The sequence below is a fragment of the Bidens hawaiensis genome, unplaced genomic scaffold, assembly GCF_021521415.1.
Source record: "Bidens hawaiensis isolate Kalapana, Puna unplaced genomic scaffold, B.hawaiensis_p1.1 tig00031815_1, whole genome shotgun sequence".
NCBI lineage: Eukaryota > Viridiplantae > Streptophyta > Magnoliopsida > Asterales > Asteraceae > Bidens > Bidens hawaiensis.
The window spans coordinates 102,222-121,557 of record NW_027505225.1 but is presented as its reverse complement, the minus strand read 5'-3'; the positions used below and the strand labels follow the sequence as shown (position 1 = coordinate 121,557).

At 35.4% G+C, this 19,336-nt stretch overlaps 1 protein-coding gene across 1 annotated transcript; it reads right to left on the bottom strand.

Annotated features, from left to right (window-relative positions):
* Nucleotides 1-12,902: 12,902 nt before the first annotated feature.
* LOC143611641 (uncharacterized) lies at nucleotides 12,903-13,523 on the bottom strand. Its single transcript, XM_077085818.1, has one exon. It carries the CDS (start codon nucleotides 13,521-13,523, stop codon nucleotides 12,903-12,905), a length of 621 nt encoding a protein of 206 aa, XP_076941933.1.
* Nucleotides 13,524-19,336: the final 5,813 nt, after the last annotated feature.

Genomic DNA, 19,336 nt, shown 5'->3' with positions numbered 1-19,336 from the left:
AGTAAATTATTATATATAATATATATACCGGAAAAGCAGGGCAGAACAGGATAGAAGGCGAAGGCAAAGAGAAAGGAAACGGCAGAGGATCAACGGCAGAGAGCAAGGAAGAGGAAGATAATAAGTGTTTGTGTGTGCAGTGTTAAGAAAATAACATTATTATTTATAGGGAAACCCTAGGGAACACAATCCCTAGAAAAGGGGAAAAGATCTCCAAAAAAAGCAAAAGATTCCAAAAGCAAAAGATATCAAAAGATATGGCAGCTGCAGGAAACAAGGAAAAGCTGACAGGTAACAGTAAACAGGCATGGGCGGGTCAGATAAAGGTACTGGTCAAGCATGGAAAAAGCAGATCTCAAAAGATAATGTCAGTCACTTTTTCTGTCAACCAATGGGGTTGGCGCGCATGCTGCGCCGAAAGTAACTTTTCAGACATAAGACAGGTTAGGTCAACAGCACAAAAGATAAGACAACACAAAAGCAAACGGCTAGATTAAACAGAAGGAAACTCAAAGGGTTTAGCGCGAGAAGGCTCGAGCGCACGCGCGAGGGCGAAGGCTGACAGAGCAAACCTTAGCGCGCCGCGGGAAGAACTATTATCCTTAGCGCGCCGCGGGAAGAATTACCATTCTTAGCGCGCCGCGGGAAGAACTTCCGTTCTTAGCGCGCTGCGAGAAGAACTACAATTCTTAGCGCGTCGCGGGAAGAACTACCGTTCTTAGCGCGCTGCGCGGGAAGAACTACCGTTCTTAGCGCGCTGCGAGAAGAACTACAATTCTTAGCGCGCTGCGAGAACAGTTCGCCTCGCGTATCGCAGGAACAACTGGTCTTCGCGCAGGCTTCCTTGTAAGGAGTCTGGCGCGTGGAGCTGCGCAGACAACCTTAGGCGGGAAGAAACAAAGGACACAAAAATAAGAGAAGGGGTTCAAGGCTTAAGGGCGGGACGGCGACAAGAGAGAGAAGGCGGAGAGAAGAAGAGGGACGGGACGGAGGAAAGGAAAAGAGAGGAAGAGGCGGGAAGGAAAATATTATTATTAAAAATAAAGTATAAATATAAATAAATATTAAATCATAAAAGAAAGAGATCGGATCGGAGAAACGGGTACCTGGGTCGGGTCTGATTCGGGCAGATGTCACACTGGCTGCCCCAACAAGCGTCATTTGGAACATATAACACCACGTGGGTTCCGTCCAATTGCTGACGGTTGCCCCCGCTATGAATCTGTTCAAATGATCGTCTGGATCAGATATACCATCATAAGTGCCGATGTTGGACATCTGTTTAGCACTCTTCGGGGCGATTGCTTCCGCAATGTCCCTTGCAAACTTGGACGTTCCCGCATTTGCAACAGTCGGTCTAAAGGTTTTGGAGAAGTCACGTGGGTTTCCCCCCGCGTTCCTTTGTTTGAAGGTTTCTCCAAAATTCCTTCTTCGTTGGAAGTCCGTTTCCTTACGCTTCCCTTTCGCCCTATGGCGAGGGTTTGCGTCGCTGTCGGACTCCTCCGAATCATCGTCCCAGTACTCGCACTCATTGCTCATGTTGAGCTGTTGAGTGCTTCCGAATTCGTCAGCCTGTTGGAGTGAACTTAAGCGTTCATCCAACTCAGCTTGGAATCCCTATTGACGTGCTTCCGCCCACGCTTTAACTTGATCAAGTGTTTGGCGGGGGAGCTTCGTCTGTCGTCTTTCCACCCGGGTGTCAATGAATCCCAGGGGAGGATTGTTTACTGCACTTGCCCCGGCTTGGGTAACCGGGGTAGTGTTCGTAAAATTTACTGCACTTGCCCCGGCTTGGGTAACCGGGGTAGTGTTCGTAAAATTTGTGTACTCTCCGGTGTTCCCCCCAGTAGCTGGGATTGTGGTTACCGGAGTTTCTTGGTCACTCGTTGGCCTTGGCAACGGAGTAACCTTAACCATCTTTCCAGAAGTTTTGAAAAAACTGAAAAAGAATTAGTTCTAGCTTTTATGCACGGATGGCGCCAATGAAGAAACACTAAGTGACCCCGGCTATTTACGGTTAATCTTAGGGTCAAGTAGATGTTTCCACGAGGGTTAGGTCCGGCAAAGATGGTTATTCCTCTGATGACCTGCAAAACAGACACCGTGAGCTCGTCACTGAGAAGGGGGGGTACCTCCTTGTGACCACCCTCCGGCGTGAGAATCAGACTAGATTACTCTTGAATATAAGTGTATATTAAGAGAAATTGCTAGAGCAGATATCAGATAATATATGGAGATATAAGATAATGATACCGTTCCAAGGTGTTGGAGTATTTATAGCCGAAGGTAGGTGTCCAAGCAGGTACAGCCAGCTGTATAATATTCCTTTTCTACCAACTGTGGGCTACGCACGTGCCGTGCTGGTGGTTGGTGGGTAGGCAGCGGCTGATAGTGACATGGCCGGCTGTGTACTATTCCTTTTCCACCAACTGCAGGCTATGTACGTGCCACGATGAGGGTTGGTGAGTAGGCAGCGGCTGATAGTGACATTAAGTACTAGAGCGTGCTGCTCGTCGTACTGTTGTCAGTGAGCTGTCACCCTGTGATTGGTTCATGGGCTGCGTTGGTCAGATCTTGTCTATTTTGTCCATACCTTGGCAGGTATAGTACAAAAGAACCTCCAGAAGCGTACGGACTGGCTCATTTGGGCGGGAGTATTCCCGCCTTGCTCATTCCTTCTTCAGGTGACATTACTGAATTATTGAGTTAGTGCCTTGTGCGTGTAGCCTTGCTATTAGTGCGGGTAGCCTTCCCTGATGGCTTGTATCCGCAGCTGCGGGAACAGGCGGGGTACTTCACCGTTGGGAGGCTTTTCCTGCGGGAACAGCTGGCGTACTGCGCGTAAGGTCTTCATCTCTCTGAGCATGGTGGGTCCTGCGGAACCAGTTGGTCTTTGCGCAGTCGTCCCTCTTCAAGGTGAGTCTTGCGGGTCCAACTGGGCCCTGCTGGGACCTACCTCTTCACAAACTGAAGCACAATTATCTGATCGTGCTCTTATTAATGTGTTACACATCACTGGAAATGTATCTTGTACGGTGAATGGCAGTACCTTAGTTGACAGCATAGTCCCAATACCTCCGTTCCCAAGTAAGATGACCATTCTAGTTTTATATTTCATACTAACTTTTATCCCCGTTTCACGAGGATTGTTTTGCATTTGTCGTTTCTAATACTGTGAATATATTTTTTGGATTATAATTTAATTTGTTATAAGGAAGTTTGTAGTATGTTTGGATGTATTTGATTCATTTAGGTTCAGTTATGTTCATTTTCGGATGAAACATTTAGGTTCGGTTATGGTCAACCAAACTTCCAGCCAATGATCAAGATGCACCCCCCCCCCCCCACAACAAGTAAACAGGGTCTTGTATTTGTTCATTTGTGTTCATTTAAGTGTGTTCGTTTATGTTTGTTCATATATGTTGAGTTATGTTCGTTTACCTTTGATCATTTATATACTTATGTTCGTTACATTCATTTATGCTTATGAACTGTTCATAATGGCAATTCAGATTCATTTATGTTTGGTTACATTCATTTATGTTAAAATTTAGATCAAACATTTAATGAATCATCTAACTTTTACAATAATTTTTAGTCAAATATTTCACCATAAATCGTTTGTTATAGTTTGGCTATTATTTTGTGAAACGTGTTGTTTAACATAAACTTAAAAAGAAAAATAATCACTAATGTAACTAAATCTATATAGATAAATTAAATTAGAGTTTGATGATGAAAGGGTTTCTATATGGCCCCATTCTTGGTGCCCTACTTTAGCGTTGGATTTACTCATAAACATAATTCTAAATATTAGAGTGAAATAAAACTTTCGCAAAAACATTTAATTCAACTATATATTACATAACCATTCAAATATTTTCGTATCAAATAACTCTTGTCTTAAACATAATATGAAAAGTCATTTAAAAACATTATAACATGCTTCTCAAGATGTCAGCCTCTTCAGTCCAATGTCATGTGCTTTCATTCAAACAAACTGTCTTAGCCTATTTTTCAGCATGCATACTAAAAGTCAGCTACACTGAGTGAGTTCTAGTTAATCAGACAACATGCATTATGTTCACATACTATATACTTAATCTGCTTTACTTTCTTTTGTACATAAATAAGTATATACATTCATTCTTACTTTCGTTCTTTCTTACTTTCATACTTTAATATTTTATCTTACTTTTACATACATACTTATACGCTTTAAAAAGCATTTCGTCCTACTGCCTCGAGAATAATTAGGGCTTGGTTCCCTTTCTGCCTCAGATATTATTAGGGTCCGGTTTCCTTCTGCCTCGGATATTATTAGGGTCCCGGTTCCCTCCTGGGATATTATTAGGGTCTGGTTCCCTCCTGCCTTGGATATTATTAAGGTACAGTTCTCTTATGCATTGAATAATCGTACAACCATACATTAGGCATACATATGTTCATATATGTTTACTTATATACTTCTAATTCTTTTTACATTCAATATCATTCATATATCATCATTAAACATACAAATAGCATACACTTACCACTTAATGTAAGTGTATTAACAAATCACATTAAGTATGCACACAGCCTCAAAAACATAACAAGAAAATGGGGCTAGAAACTCACATGTGTCATGTCTTCTCCGAGTTAACAGTAATACATTTCCCTAGTTATGCACGGCTAACTGTGTAATAATTATAAGTATCAATTAACCACCTCTAACTATATCATACTTATAGGATAGTGAAACCCGGAGCTACAAGGATCCGGGGAGGCAGCGCCCCTGGCAGCGGGGTCTAGGGGCGGCAGCACCTAGCACGGTCCAGGGACAGAGCCCGAGAGCCCCTGGCCAGGGTCGAGCTAAATTTTATTTTCATTAATAGTCCTATACTAAAAATTCATTAGAAAACTAACTATCCATGATTCTGGGTCAAGTCAAAACCAGTCGAATCAAGTCTAAAAATTAATCAAATTGGGTCTAAAAACCAATCGAATCGAGTCTGAAAAACCAATTGAATCGGGTCTAAAAACCAATCGAATCGAGTCAAAAAACCAATCGAATCGAGTCTCAATTAGATTGGATTCATTTCCATTTGATTTGGTTTGTTTCCATTTGATTCGTTCCCATTCGATTCGATTCATTTTCAATTCGGTTCGATTCATTTCCATTCGGTTCGTTATATCTTCAAATGAATCGAGTTTCTCCATAACTTGATTTAAACATGGTTCTTCGTTTCTTTCCTTCCTAATCACATCTGTACATCTCGTTATGCCCGTTTTAATGATAAAACGTGTTCCGGGCAATAACGACTTCATTTACTCAATCTAACACGGTCCAAACATCACCCGTTCGTCCCGTCTCATTCCAAACATCTTGTTTACATTCAAGTTTATATTTTTCTTACATGATAAGGCCCGATTTATCTTGGTATCACATTCTAGGGCAAACCGACTTCAAAAAGTTAGCCTTTACAACTAAACGTACCTTTTAGGGCTTCCGTTTGGTTCGAATATGGACCAACATGAGATCTTAGACGGATTTCTTGTGTGCTTCGAACACGAAATCCAACCTTTCTTCAGCTCGAATATAGGTCCAAAATGATGAGAGTTTTTGTGTGTGTTTCTGAGTGTGTTATGGAGGCTGGAAGATGGAAATGAGGGTTTTAGGGAGGTTTAAGGGTGTTTATATACCCCTAAGCCCATAGACCTAAGGCCTATCACCATCCCTTATTCCATCTTTTATTGTCCAATCCTACACTCTATTATTTTTATCTAACTTAATTAAATAATAACGCATCACTAAGTAAACAAAATTCTTTTATTTATTATTATAAAAAGTAGGATGTTATAGTTTCACAAATAAATGTGATCTTATAACCCGTTTAAGGGATATTCGGGTTTGGTGAGACCCATGACTCGTTTATTTTTTAACTTAAGGAGATGGTATGACGCGTTTAAGGGCTATCAAGAGTTTGGTGAGACCCGTAACCCAAAAAGATTATTGTTTGATGATGAAAGAGTTTAACAAATAAATTAGATGTTATAACTTGTTTAAGGGTCCATGAACCGCTTAATTTATAACTTAAATGGGTCTAAACCGGGTCAATTGAATGAGAGCTCACAATTTAGAAATAAAGAATTTTGGTAGCACAAAAGGGTGGTGGGGAGCGACCAGAGCGCCACACGTAGGATTTTAGAGATTTCGTTTATATATATTATATATTCTATTCACATCCAGGGGCAGACCTACCCTTGTGGTATGGTGGTCGGTCCTCCCTGTATAAAAAAACATGATTGACCAATGGTAGTACATAATGATAGTCAAATGAAAAATTCCCGACCCTATGAGAAAAAACGTTCATAATCCTACTTAATCTATTTTTGCTTTTATTGAACAAGTAATTAAACAGTTGAAATATATAATTTAAAGTGTTTGTATGTGATTTCTGTATTTTCTTGTTCACTGATGCTCTTGTCCAACTATCATGTAACGGGACTGTGAGAGGCGCTGGCATAACAAATACACTAGGAGCATTTAGCATCATTGTGAATTCGATTAATATAAGCAATAATCTCACCGCCATTTTAACTAATTGTATGGCAGTTGTTGCTACACCACTCTCGGCTTGTAACGCAACCCTCCCTTCAACAGGAACTCTTCGAGTGCCACTACGGTTTGTGGGGGACACCGTCGTTGGGGGTTTGAAAATTACGTGTATATTGGTAACGATGTTAAGACTAGTTGTATGATTCCGGTTTGCTTCTATATAATGTATGAATAAAGGAAGATAATGACTTCTATAATATCATCCATTTCGTAACAATGTGTTTAATGACGTAATATACCTCTATATATTGAGATGTAATATCTACCTATATAATAAAAGAGTAGATTTTAAGCAACCATTTACCATATTATTTCTTTTTACCACATGGCATTCAAATCCAATTCTTTGTCCACGTGGCATCTTATTTTTCATCCTATTGTTTTTAAAAATATCTCACGGGTTAGACCCGGGTTTATTATAACCCAACCCGGTTATGTGGAACCCTCTTTTATGGCATCTTATTCCTTATTCCACGCACCTTTCATTCTACAACAATACATCTCTCTCAATTGCCTTCCTCTTTGTTGAAAGCATCAACCTCGATCATCATCTATTCCACGATTGAACGAGGTATGTGATCTCATTTATCGATTAATTCTTTGTATACTAACAGTGTACACCCAATCACAACAAACCCAAGCTTTGAATGATTTGATCGCGTCAGTTCTTCTTCAATCTCTTGAATTCATATATTACTCTTCAAGGTTTAATTGTTACACGATTTCACGGTTCAGTTGGTTATATTTTAAGAACATATATTACCAATATTTTTCAGGCATATTAGTGGAGAAAGAATATTTGTAAGCATCACTATTCTATGATTAAGCTTGGAAATTTTTGATACATTATATTCCATCATCGCAAAGAAAGACATTTTTAATATTTTGAACTTATTGAAAAAGGGTTATGATAAGAATGAGTTTAGATCTAAATAAATTGTTTTCAAAATATTTAAATTAAAAGTTTTATTTGGATCTCCGAGTTTTGTTAGTTTGTCAAATTTTAGGTGGTTACAGTGAGGGAGGAGGGTGACAATGATTTGGTAAATAACTTAGTTTGTGAAATATGGTTAACTGTTGGAAAAGTTGATCACTTTACTAAATAAAAACACTAAGGAGGTTGCATAAATAATTCGGAAATAATTGGAGCTTATATGTTCTATGTAATTCTATTATATGAATACAAATGTTTGTAATTATTTATATTATTAAATTTAATTGTTTGTTGTTGTTTTATTATCAACATGTGTATCACATGAGTTATAACCTAGTAACTCTATGTCATGTTTGAATAAAGGTAGATATAATTATATTGTACTATTACCTATAATTACTATTGTTATCATTAGCCAATTTTTTAATACAAACTATTCAATATAATAGTAATATTTAATAACGTTAATGATGCTAAAATGAAATAATTAATCTAACCCACCACAATAATTAACTGGAACTAAAGTTGTTTTTTTAAAATATTAAATTAATATTGTAGTAAAAACATGCAGTCAAATAAAGTTTCATGTTAACTAGCGGGTTTACCCCAATGGCCAGAAACATGATGGATGACCCGGATGTTCTGGGTTTGAATCCTGATTTCGACCGGATTTTAGCAGAGCATTAAAACGTGTCATGCCTTCGGGCGGGGTGAGCTAACTGGGATTTACCGGGATCTTCAAGCCAAACTCGAATGCCAGTGTGGATCCCGATCATGTCAACATAGTTGGCCTGAGTGGGGTGGCAGGACGCGACGTATTTGCACAGTGAGATAACTTAACTATGAAAGAAACTCATTGGAAAAATAAAGTTGCATGTTATGTTGAGTGTTAAATGCACTTTTAAACGTATTGTATAATTTTGGGCTGAGTAACAAACAAAATTTTGTAGGCCCACAAGAGTGATTTGAATGGGAGAGTTGGTAAGGCGAAAATTCTTGTATTCCTTATGTACACGTTCCTGCGGCTCCTATTTCAATCCGTGTTCGACCGATCGATATACCCATAATCAATTCTTCAGTTTCCACATCGCATCAACCTGGGAGCATTAACCGATATGGTACATCAATACATGTTCCTATGCCCATTCCAATCGTGTCTAACTTTGCTAGGTAGACTTTCGAAAAGATTAGAGAGGGGGGTCGACACTAGAGGTGCACAAAAAACCCGAACCTGAACCGGACCCGATAAAAATACCCGGAACCGATTTTTTTATATCCAGGTTTTTAATACCCGAACTCGTACCCGACCCTACCCGTAGGGTACAAATAGGGTATGCATTTCGATACCAAAACCCGTACCCGGAACCAGACCCGATTTGTACCCGGTAATACCCGAAAACCCGAACTGGTTCCATACCCGAAACGGGTTTTTCAAATACCCGATATTACCCGAAAAATAACCGGAAAAATAATCCTAAAATGTGCAACCCCTAAGAAAATCCAATATATATCCGAAAAATACCCGAAAATAGGGTTTTTTTTCAATACCCATAAATTGGGTATTCAAATACCCGGTTTTAGAAGGTCGGTTCTATACCCGAACCCGATACATAGGGTATGATTTTTAGAGACAATACCCGGACCCGGACCCGGGTATTTGAGAAACCTGATTTGTCACCTCTAGTCGGCACTATTTTCAACGAATAAAATAAAAGGAAGCGGACACACGGGTAGGAGGTTTACAAGTAATTGGAATTAATAAGAAGAAAAGAAGGCAAGTAGGAGAATTAATTTACGCTATCACTGGACAATAAATTTAAGCTCGTAGTATATTAGCTGAATTATTTTGTTAGTTTTTTTTTATGAACCGTATTATTTGTTTTATTTGTTTTTCGTTCATGGTTGTTGGCTAAACCCCCTAGCTACCTAAGTTTGGATGAACTTTTGTTAACGTGTGACGCTTGTTTGTATTATGCTCTTGTTTATGGTATTTTGATTTAGAAAACAGTTTGAGTTTATTCATTCGATGCATGCGTGTGCTTAGATTTTCTTGATGATATTTATTGTTTCAAAGAGTCTTTGGTGAATGTCTTTTATATAATAGGATTCTGTTAGGTCGTTTATTATGTGTTCTTAACTAGTTTATGGTTAATTTGCAATAATACTATAGAAACAATAATAATTAATCAAATAGATATAAGTGTGCTGCTAATCTAAATATATGTGAGGTGATAGATTATGTGATAAGTCTTGTTTGATAAATTGCTAGATTTAGTTCTTCATGAGGAATCCGTATAGGTTTGGTTTATCGATTTGGTTTATCTAGACGAATTAATACATAAACTACCTTAAATACCGCGTAGTGAGGTATGATTTCGTTTAAAGGTATTTTTTTCATAACTGTGAGAAAGTCTCACATTAAAACTGGTGTTTTCAATAATTTAATAGAAATCCATAGGTGGCTTCTTTAGAAGGTTCGAGGTCATGTTCGGGTTTTCTTTAAGTGACTATTTTACGATCACAGTTTCATAACAAAGCATTTTTCGATTGATTGATAACTAATACATTGGGGATTCTAGCCTAGGTGGTTTCTTATCATCATTTGTTATAAAATTATATTAAATCGTCCTTTGTTTATTTAATTTGTTTCTATTTAGTTTTCATTACCCCCCCCCCCCCTAAAAACATAAAAATAAAATAGTCACGTCAGTTAGTTGAGTCTAAATAGCTAGTTTACGTAATTTAAAGAGTCATGTGGGTTCGATTATCCCGACTTACTTAGCTAGTTTACGTAATTTAGAGTGTCATGTGGGTTCGATTATCCAGATTTACTTAATTGTACTAGAGTCGACCGCTACACTTGCTAGTTACTGGTTTTAGTTAAGTTTTAAAAGCCTAGAGTTATTACTTAGTGTCTAGATTAAAATATTTTTAATTAATAAATTATAACTACTTTTAGCACATCACCCAATTATAGGGATAAAAGTGTGATGGTTAACGTTGATTCAAGATATATTCTCCGCTTCTATAACATGGTTTTCATTTGATTTGACACAAAATCTTGAAGCGTTATATAAACTGTTTTATTAAGCAACATTTTTCAATAGCATAACGAAAACAGTGGCCTTTAGAAATGTCATCAAATTGATCTTTGATAATTTATGGTTTGGAAAACCTGATACTTTTAGTTCATTTAAAAAATCAAAAGTGTCATCTAATGCTCTGTTGACAAATACCATATATACGTAGGTATTCCATTGAATTTTCTGAAAACATTGACATCAAATTATTATTAACTCTTGTACGACATCATTTTTTGACGCAACTATCACTTGTTCTTGAAAATATTATAAATTAGATGCATGGTCAAAAATAAAATGATACTTGAAACCAATTCGACATGAAATACTATCAAATGAATCATTTACAAGAAGATGATCAAGTATATCTATAACCGGCTCTCATGTCATTTAAATCACCAATTTTTCTTTCCTTCGCATAATTTCAAAAGCCAGTTTGCAAAGATTTTTGTTTCTTTCTTATCAAATGATTTACTTCCTAGACTTAAGATTAGGTTTTTGGTTCATTTAAAACGTACATTTTGCCCATGTAAATCACACAACAAATTATAATGTGTTTTTATAAATATAGTTAGCAAATTATAATAATTAAATAGTAAATTTAAAATATCATGACTTTAAAAAAATGTCTTTAAAGTAGAATATCAACTGTTTCATAAAATATTTATATAAGTAAATGGGTTTTAATCTAATAACATAAAAAAAGTGAGAAAAAGAACTTTATTTAGGAAAAATATGTATTTTTGGGTTTTTATTGCCAATTTATAAAATGTCATAAACACGTTTATTTATTTGTTAATTTATTATAATAAGATCAATTTAACAAAATATTGAAGGTTTACCATAATCTTTTCATTTTTGAACTATCGTTATTTGATTATTGTGCATGTTGTTAAAAACTAATCTTTTTGTTTACTAAAAGTAATTATATTTGTTAAATAAATTTGAGTTTATATAAAATAAAACGATTTAAATTACGAGATGATATAAACTTAAGTTGACTTTTATAACTAAAATTTGAACTTAAATATAAGATTTTGGTAGATATAGGTTGTTTGGTACTCTCTTAATGGCTATTAAGAGGCTACATCTTAATGGTTTATAGCCTCTTAGCGATTAAAAGGTAGCCTTAAGTCTGAATGGTTAAAAGATAATCATTAAAATGTAGTCTTTTAACCATTCTGATTTAAGGTTGTCTCTTAATCATTAAGAGGTTATGAACCGTTACGAGGTAGCCTCTTAATGACCATTAACAGCCTATTATGAGTAACTTATATAGCAAATATATATCAATTATAATTAAATATCTTAATTTATAAGATATAAAAGTAAAGACGTTTTGATAGGGAAAAAAATAGTAGTGAAACATGATGATGACATGTGACACAATAGATAGATTAGACCCGTGTTTACAAAAAGGTAAAAACAGCATAATATGCATAATTAGGCCATTTCACCGTCATTGTGATTTGCTACTGACGGCTAACTGTTGCACTTTATAGAGGATTGAACATATGAGTATATGACCTATTTTATGCCTTATTATCCTACCAAATAAGAATGACCAAGTTGCCACAACCCTAACACTAAGAGCATGTTTGGGATTGAGTTTGAAAACATTTTATTGGCTTATTGGTGTTTTCAAAGATCTAATAAGTTAACATGTGTTTGACAATCACAAAAATACCTTTTTATATTAACTTTTTGAAATAGTTTAAAAACAGTTTTCTAAAAATCACAAATCTTGATTTTTCAAAATGACATTTTTAAAAATTTAACAAGCTAATAAACAATTTTCACAGTCAATTCCAAACAACTCCAACACTAAAACAACTTTAATAATCTTTTTAAATATAATCTGCCAAAGTTTATTTATTTAATTGGTAAAATGGATATCTATGATGTGAGAAGGGAAGGTTTCAGCTACTTTTTTCATTATAAATAGTTTTTTTTTTTTAACAGCGAATTTCATTAAAACTAGCAAGAAGCTAGAAAACCAAACAAACAAAAAATTACAAGCGAAAGTTACACCAATCTTTCCACAACAAGTTTTTGAAAGATGAGCGGTTTTTAATCCAAAGAAAGCCTAACGATTTGATATCCTCAACGGTTTTTGAAAGACAGGCCGGCTTATTAGAAAAACTGACCTCATTTCTAGTCTTCCAGATGTACCAACACGCCGTAAGAATAATGCTGTTTAAGACCTTGTTTTTGTGAAACCCCCAATTAGTATCATGAACTTGAAGAAGATCACGCACCGTAAAAGCAAAGATGGGGAAATATGACATCAATTGCTAACAAATTGCCAAATTAACGTGGCAAAGTAACAAGACGTGAGGAGATGATCACTCGATTCTTCATAGTCTCCGCATAATCTACATTTCACCGGACCTACCTCAATGTTTCTTTTGGATAAAGCAACTAGGGTCGAGGGCCTATCCATTTCCGCTTTCCAAACATGAATGTTTACCTTTTTTGGGACCCAACTATTCCACTTCAAAATAAACGGAGCAGACGGGTTGGATATATTGAACAAGATCTTCTTCATAGAATTCACCGAAAAAACTCCGGAGGGATCGTTAGGCCAAACCCAACGATCCGGGGTATTAGAAAAGGAAGCTTGTTGTACCAAATTTAAACATTCCGAAAATTCTATAGCTTCATTTTGGGACAAGTTCAACCGCTTCCAATCCCACTTCCAAACCGTGTCATTACCAACTCTCTCATAACGAGAAGTAATTAAACATCCTTTATCTCTTTCGTTTAGAAACAAATTAGGGAAAAGATCTCTAAGTGGATCTTGAGCTGTCCAAGGGTCAATCCAAAATCTCATTTTATCACCCACTCCCATCTCCCCTTTGATAAGGTTGCCCAATTTTAGATTGGAGAAAGCAAGATGATTTTCCATTTTTGCAATATTATTCCACGTACCCGAAAGACGTTTCAAATGAGGAAGGATAGGCCAAGACCTATTAGAAGAGTGTAATGCCGAAATCACCTTCTTCCAAAGGGCGTTCGGTTCATTCTTGAACCGCCACCACCACTTGGTAAGAAGCGCGATGTTAGCGTCTCTAAGAGTGGTGAGACCCAAACCACCCGCCTCTTTTGGAGAAGTTACCCTATTCCAGTTAACCCAACAAATTTTCCTTTTATCTTCGTTACTTCCCCAATAAAGGTTTTATTGTAAACTCTTTCTCCCAACTCGTTTAACAAACTAGACAAATCGCCGTGAACAAAAGAGAATAAAAATGTCTGATCTTAAATACCATCAATTAATTTATGGTATAAATTTGTATTATCTATCAAAGCCGTTTCCGAGAATTGTTAAAAAGTTTTGACTCAAAGGCGAAAAAATTGGGCTTTAAGTAAAAAGGGTTTTTCTTTGGTTTAAAAAAAATATTTTTTAAATGAACTTACTTGGTTATGATTTGGGGTTTGTAAAAAAATTTGTATAAAACTAAATCACGTCTCTCAAGTGAGACTAGTTATCACTTACCACAACCTTTTGGTTGGAAGTCATAACAGTTGTATAATTGAGTTTAAACATTAATTACACATACAATTTTCTTAAAAAATATAAAAATATTTTTGGGTCTAACGGGATGTCGGGCCGGGGACCACCCTACCTATATTATAAACCAATGTCATGGGGGTGGGCGACTATTGATTTTTATATGATACCCCTAAGGTTCTAAAAGGTTACACAAACAACCCCTAATGCTTTAGAACAACCTCTCAAGTCTCACTCACATGTTACATAAATAAGCCATCAATTTACATGAGGTTACGCAAATGATACCGACCAATTCCCAACCCGTTCGTGTCGTAACGAAAGGGTTGATCGTAACTTGTTATACATAATTTAAATTAGTTTGGATTTGGTAACTAAATTTTGTTGAAACTTTCATGTTTATTTGGCCTATATATATCGTACAATAATTTTGACTAGTGTGTGCCCACCCCACCAATTTGATTTGATAATCAACTTTTTGAAATTTGTGATAGATGGGAAAGACGACATGACTGGCTAAAGAATGTTATTTTCATACATCAAGGTGATCAAGGTGTTGGTGGTTTTTAGTGTTACTAACTATTTGGGTAATAGATTTTTGCTTAAAGAGTGAAAAGAATATAAGAAACCACAAATAAAAAAATTAATCGGGTTACGAGGTGTGGAGTACCCACTCTATCAAGAGTATTCTGGTTTTCCGGTACCATGGAATCTGAATGGTTCTAAGCAATGATTTCGTGACTGGGCCGAACAATGAACAGATCTCCTTACTAGTTCATTGTCGGACCGGTTGACTGGATTTAGGAACCAGATAACGTCCTAAATTATATAAAATGAATTAAAAGTGTATATATCTAGTACACAACAAAATATGAAAATAGTTTATGTTTTGGCCTTTTGGATAATGTTTTCATAAAAGATATACACATCCCGACTCTAACTTATTGAAATGCTTCAAGAGCATTCTCAACCTGCTTCATAAAATTTTGTGAATAAGTTTTATAAATTATATGATGTGGTTATGAGTGAAAAAACGAGAAAATGTTATGTAAGAAAGTTAAATTTGAGAATACACTCACATTCTTTAATTATATTTTCTAGAAATAGTAGTGAGTGGATGAGCGAGAAAATCTAATGGTAAAGATATAAAATCAAATGTATCATTATTATTTGAATTTGAAAGAAAGAATGCAATGATTCTTATATTTTAGTGTAATTATGTGAATGTAGATACGTAACGGACCAGGCTTGTTCCAACACAACACTAATTACATGATTCATAAATATCAACTAATATAATCATAAGATCCATACATGAAGGAGCATAGAGCCTTCATAGTCATCTCTTTTTTTCGCCCCCACAAAAAAGGTTTACGTTTTTTTTTTAATCACAATTTCCCCTTTATTATTACTTTTTGCATAAGAAGACAAAACATTGTGTTCGACATGTGAGTGGATGTTAACTTGTTTTTATAATTACGGTCTAGTAGTGGAATCTGGCCCCGGTTTAATAATTATGGTTTAGTAATAGTGAGTGACTAATTTCCTGATATTAACAAAAGGTCACTGGTAGTGATCACGAGTTAGCTCGGGTGGTCATTGGGTTTTTTTCATAAGGTTTCCTTTTAAGGAGTTTTCGGGTTTGATTCTCACAAGTGTATGTCACTTACTGAGGAGAAAACCAATTTAAGAGAATGCCAACTCGGGTAAAGAGCGGTTGATGTAGAAGTTTCTCTTTGAAGACCTGTCAGTCGGACTAACGCCATTAAAAAACAAAATGTTAATTGTGAAGAGAATGGTTTGTGCCATATGAATTACGTTCAAAAGTCCATCAAGCATTGTGTTTTGTTTTACGATTAATTAAGTCAAAAGTCAGTCAACCATTATGACATTTTTGGGACCATGTTTTGCAAAAGGAAGTTTGGTTGGGTAAAAAAAAAGTTATTGTGGAAAATGGTCGAGAATCAAATTCATATCATAAGATTGATAATCATGATGGAGAAATGGACCAATGAGATAATGTCATACCAAAAATAAGGTGTGCGGAGATTTATAAAAAAATTATAAAAAGAAAAACAAAATCAATCATTGTTCAAACTCCCCCCACCCCCACCCCACCCACACACAAAAAAAAAAAAAAAAACCTCACCTCGGGGATCTTTGGCCTCGCCAAACCAGATTTCATACCCGAAATGCAATGCCAAACTGTTTGGGTGCCCAGAGGGAAGCAAAGCTCCACCCCCTGAACACCCTGTGACGAGATAAGAAGGCGAGCAAAAGACAGAGGGCTCAAAGTGTTAAAGACAGGAAGAGATGCCAAATAAGATTGGTGATAAAAGCTATACAATAATTTGGAGGGAAACACAACACAAAATATGTTGGTAATGCAACAAATAAAAGCGGAGAACAAGACTACAACTAGCCTATAAGAATTAATGTACTCTTGATTGCCAACGTTAAAAAGAGGTTTCACAAACATTAAAATAAAAAAGGGTTTTTCTAATTACATCGTAATTTAAATCGAATAACACACTTCTATACAATATTAAATAGCGTTAGAGCATAATTTTCTGTGCAAATTAATTACTAAAGAAAATCATTTGATCAAGTGTTAAAATAAATTTCCGTGTGAACTTAGTTTCTAACATTTTGTTAAACTAAGGGTAGTGGGGGTGAGCGGGGGGCGCGGCCGCTTACATGGCTCGCGAAAACCGCTACACCCCTCAGGTGGTTGGGGGCGCGGATGGGCGGCGTGGCTGTGACCACGGGGCGAAATAGCCGTTGGGAGGTTTTGGTTTATTAAAAATAACCGTTAGAGGCTATTAAATGTATTTTTTTTTAAAAAAAAATTCAAACCCACTATAAATAACTATCCATTTTATAACAATAACACACAATTTTCTCTACATTTCTCTGTAATACTTTAAAACCTCTCTAAGTTTCTCAAATTTAAAACCATGTCGGGCTCGGGTTACGGTAATATCAACACACAATCGGAGCCGGCTAAACCCGCAGAACAATCCCAAAAAGGTAAGGAGAAGAAAACCGGAGAAGCGGGATTGGTGAAGCTCGAGATAAAATTTAACGAATTGTCAAGTACCCACCTCTCGATTAGTGAAGCTCGACATACAAAAAATCGGTTAAAGAGTTTGGCATTTCTAGCTAAAGACTTTAGCCACCTACCGCTATCCGATCAAGCGATAACGGAGGAAGAAAAAGATTATATTCGGAAGAAATTGGCGGAAAAAAAATAAAAACGCTATTTTTATCTATTTTAAATTTATGTTTTTATTTTCATTTTTATTTATGTTTTAATGAAGTATTTTAATTTATATTTGTGTATATAACAAAAAAAATAATAATAAATAAAAAATCAATCAAGCTCCTGATCAAGCCCCTGATCACCTAGACCACTACACCCTTTAGGGCTTGGTTGAGGGGCTTGATCATGTGCCACATCAACGCTTACGTGTCAGATTTTGCTTGGCTCACTTAGAGCTCAACCAAGCCCCATTACCCTTAGCCTTAGTAACGACGAATTTTTTTAATTTATTGTTGTTATGGGATTTTACCTAAGACATCTCATTTATCAATGAATCACCAATTCACCATCCCATTGGTTTAGTTTCAGTGTTAAACCATTTAAAAAGTTATTATGTATTCTTTTTGTGAAAAACTGAAATAAAAATATTTTTTATGTAATCATTTTTAGAAAAATAATAATGCCAAAATGGAAGTAACAAAGGACTTAAAATAAAGTATTCTTGTTAAAACCGTTTGAATAAACCATTAGACGTTTGAACGTTGAACACGGACGTTGGTAAAACCTGGTCATTACGGTTGCCAGTCGATGCGAATTTATTCGACATCGGTCATGTTTGTTAAAGTATAGACAACAAAAACAAAAAAATAATATTAACAACCAATCAATGTCGTAAAGTTTACTATTTATCTGTAGGGGTTGAGTTATAATAAGAAGATTAGTTTTCCTAGGAAGGATAGAAAATAATCTTGTCCATTCATTTTAAAATTGAATGGTTGATATTAGATTAGAGATATCATCAAGTGTAAAACAAGGATACTGGCATAATAGGGATTACACATTTGTTGACTTTCTCTCTCCACATGCAAGGTAAATGTCAAATACCCCCATCATTTTAAAACGCCTATAACTTTTTTATACGACATTTTTTTTTTCAAAACAATTTCACCGTAATAACGAGTGTTTTTATCTTTTATATGAGTACCATATTGCTATATAAAAATTAAAAAAAAATTCATGGGTTTTTTACAAAGTGTGTTTTACCAAAATTGTGTTTTACAAAATTGTGTTATATAAGTGTGTTTTATTTTTTCATAGTGTTTTTTGCATTGTGTTTTTTACATTGTGTAATTTAATTGTGTTTTTCATTGTATTTTTGTCATTGTGTTTTTATTTTCATAGTGTTTTTTACATTGTGTCTTTTTCATTGTGTTTTTCATAGTGTTTTATTTTCCGAAGACTTTTCCGGCAAGGTGTGGCGGTGGGCCATGGTGGTTGTAGAAGATAAGTGAAAATTTAAGTGGGTTTTAGTTAAGTGGGTTTTTGAAATTAAATTAAGTGGGTTTTCAATATTAAGGTATTAAATAAAAATACTCTCCTTTCTAACCTTCTTAGGATAATCAAACTTCTTATGATCTTTTCTCTTATACGTAGTATTAAATGTTGCATAAATAGTTGTAACCTATTCTCAAAGATGTATTTAATAAAAATATTAAAATCAATGAACCCATTGAAGTTGTCTATCTGAATATCATTTTCTCTCACAAAGGTCATCTTTTTCAAATTAAACCGCTGACAAACACCAATAAACATTCAGTTAATTATTATTTTATAATTTTGTGATTCATAGATATTTTTAAAATATAAACAATATATATTAATGTTTTCGGATATTTAGAGAGTGGATTAGAGTGTTGTGAGTAAAGAAGAGAGAAAATATATTGATTTTTCTGTATATTTGAAAAGTTTCTGTAACACCTTATAAATTTTTAGATCTATTGAAAGTGGTTGTGAGTTAAAGAGAAAGAAAAATTATTGATAAAGGTATAAAAAGTATTATTTAATTAAAAATGAGAAAGAAAACATAGTAATTTTTATTGTAATTTTGGATTTGAAGATAAGAGATAGGATGCGAATGCTGTAAGACTTTGTACAAGATGTGTATTCT

What these genes read in the sequence shown, in the direction of transcription:
- LOC143611641 (XM_077085818.1), bottom strand. Translation starts at nt 13,523, where the DNA reads ATGGAAAATCATCTTGCTTTCTCCAATCTAAAATTGGGCAACCTTATC.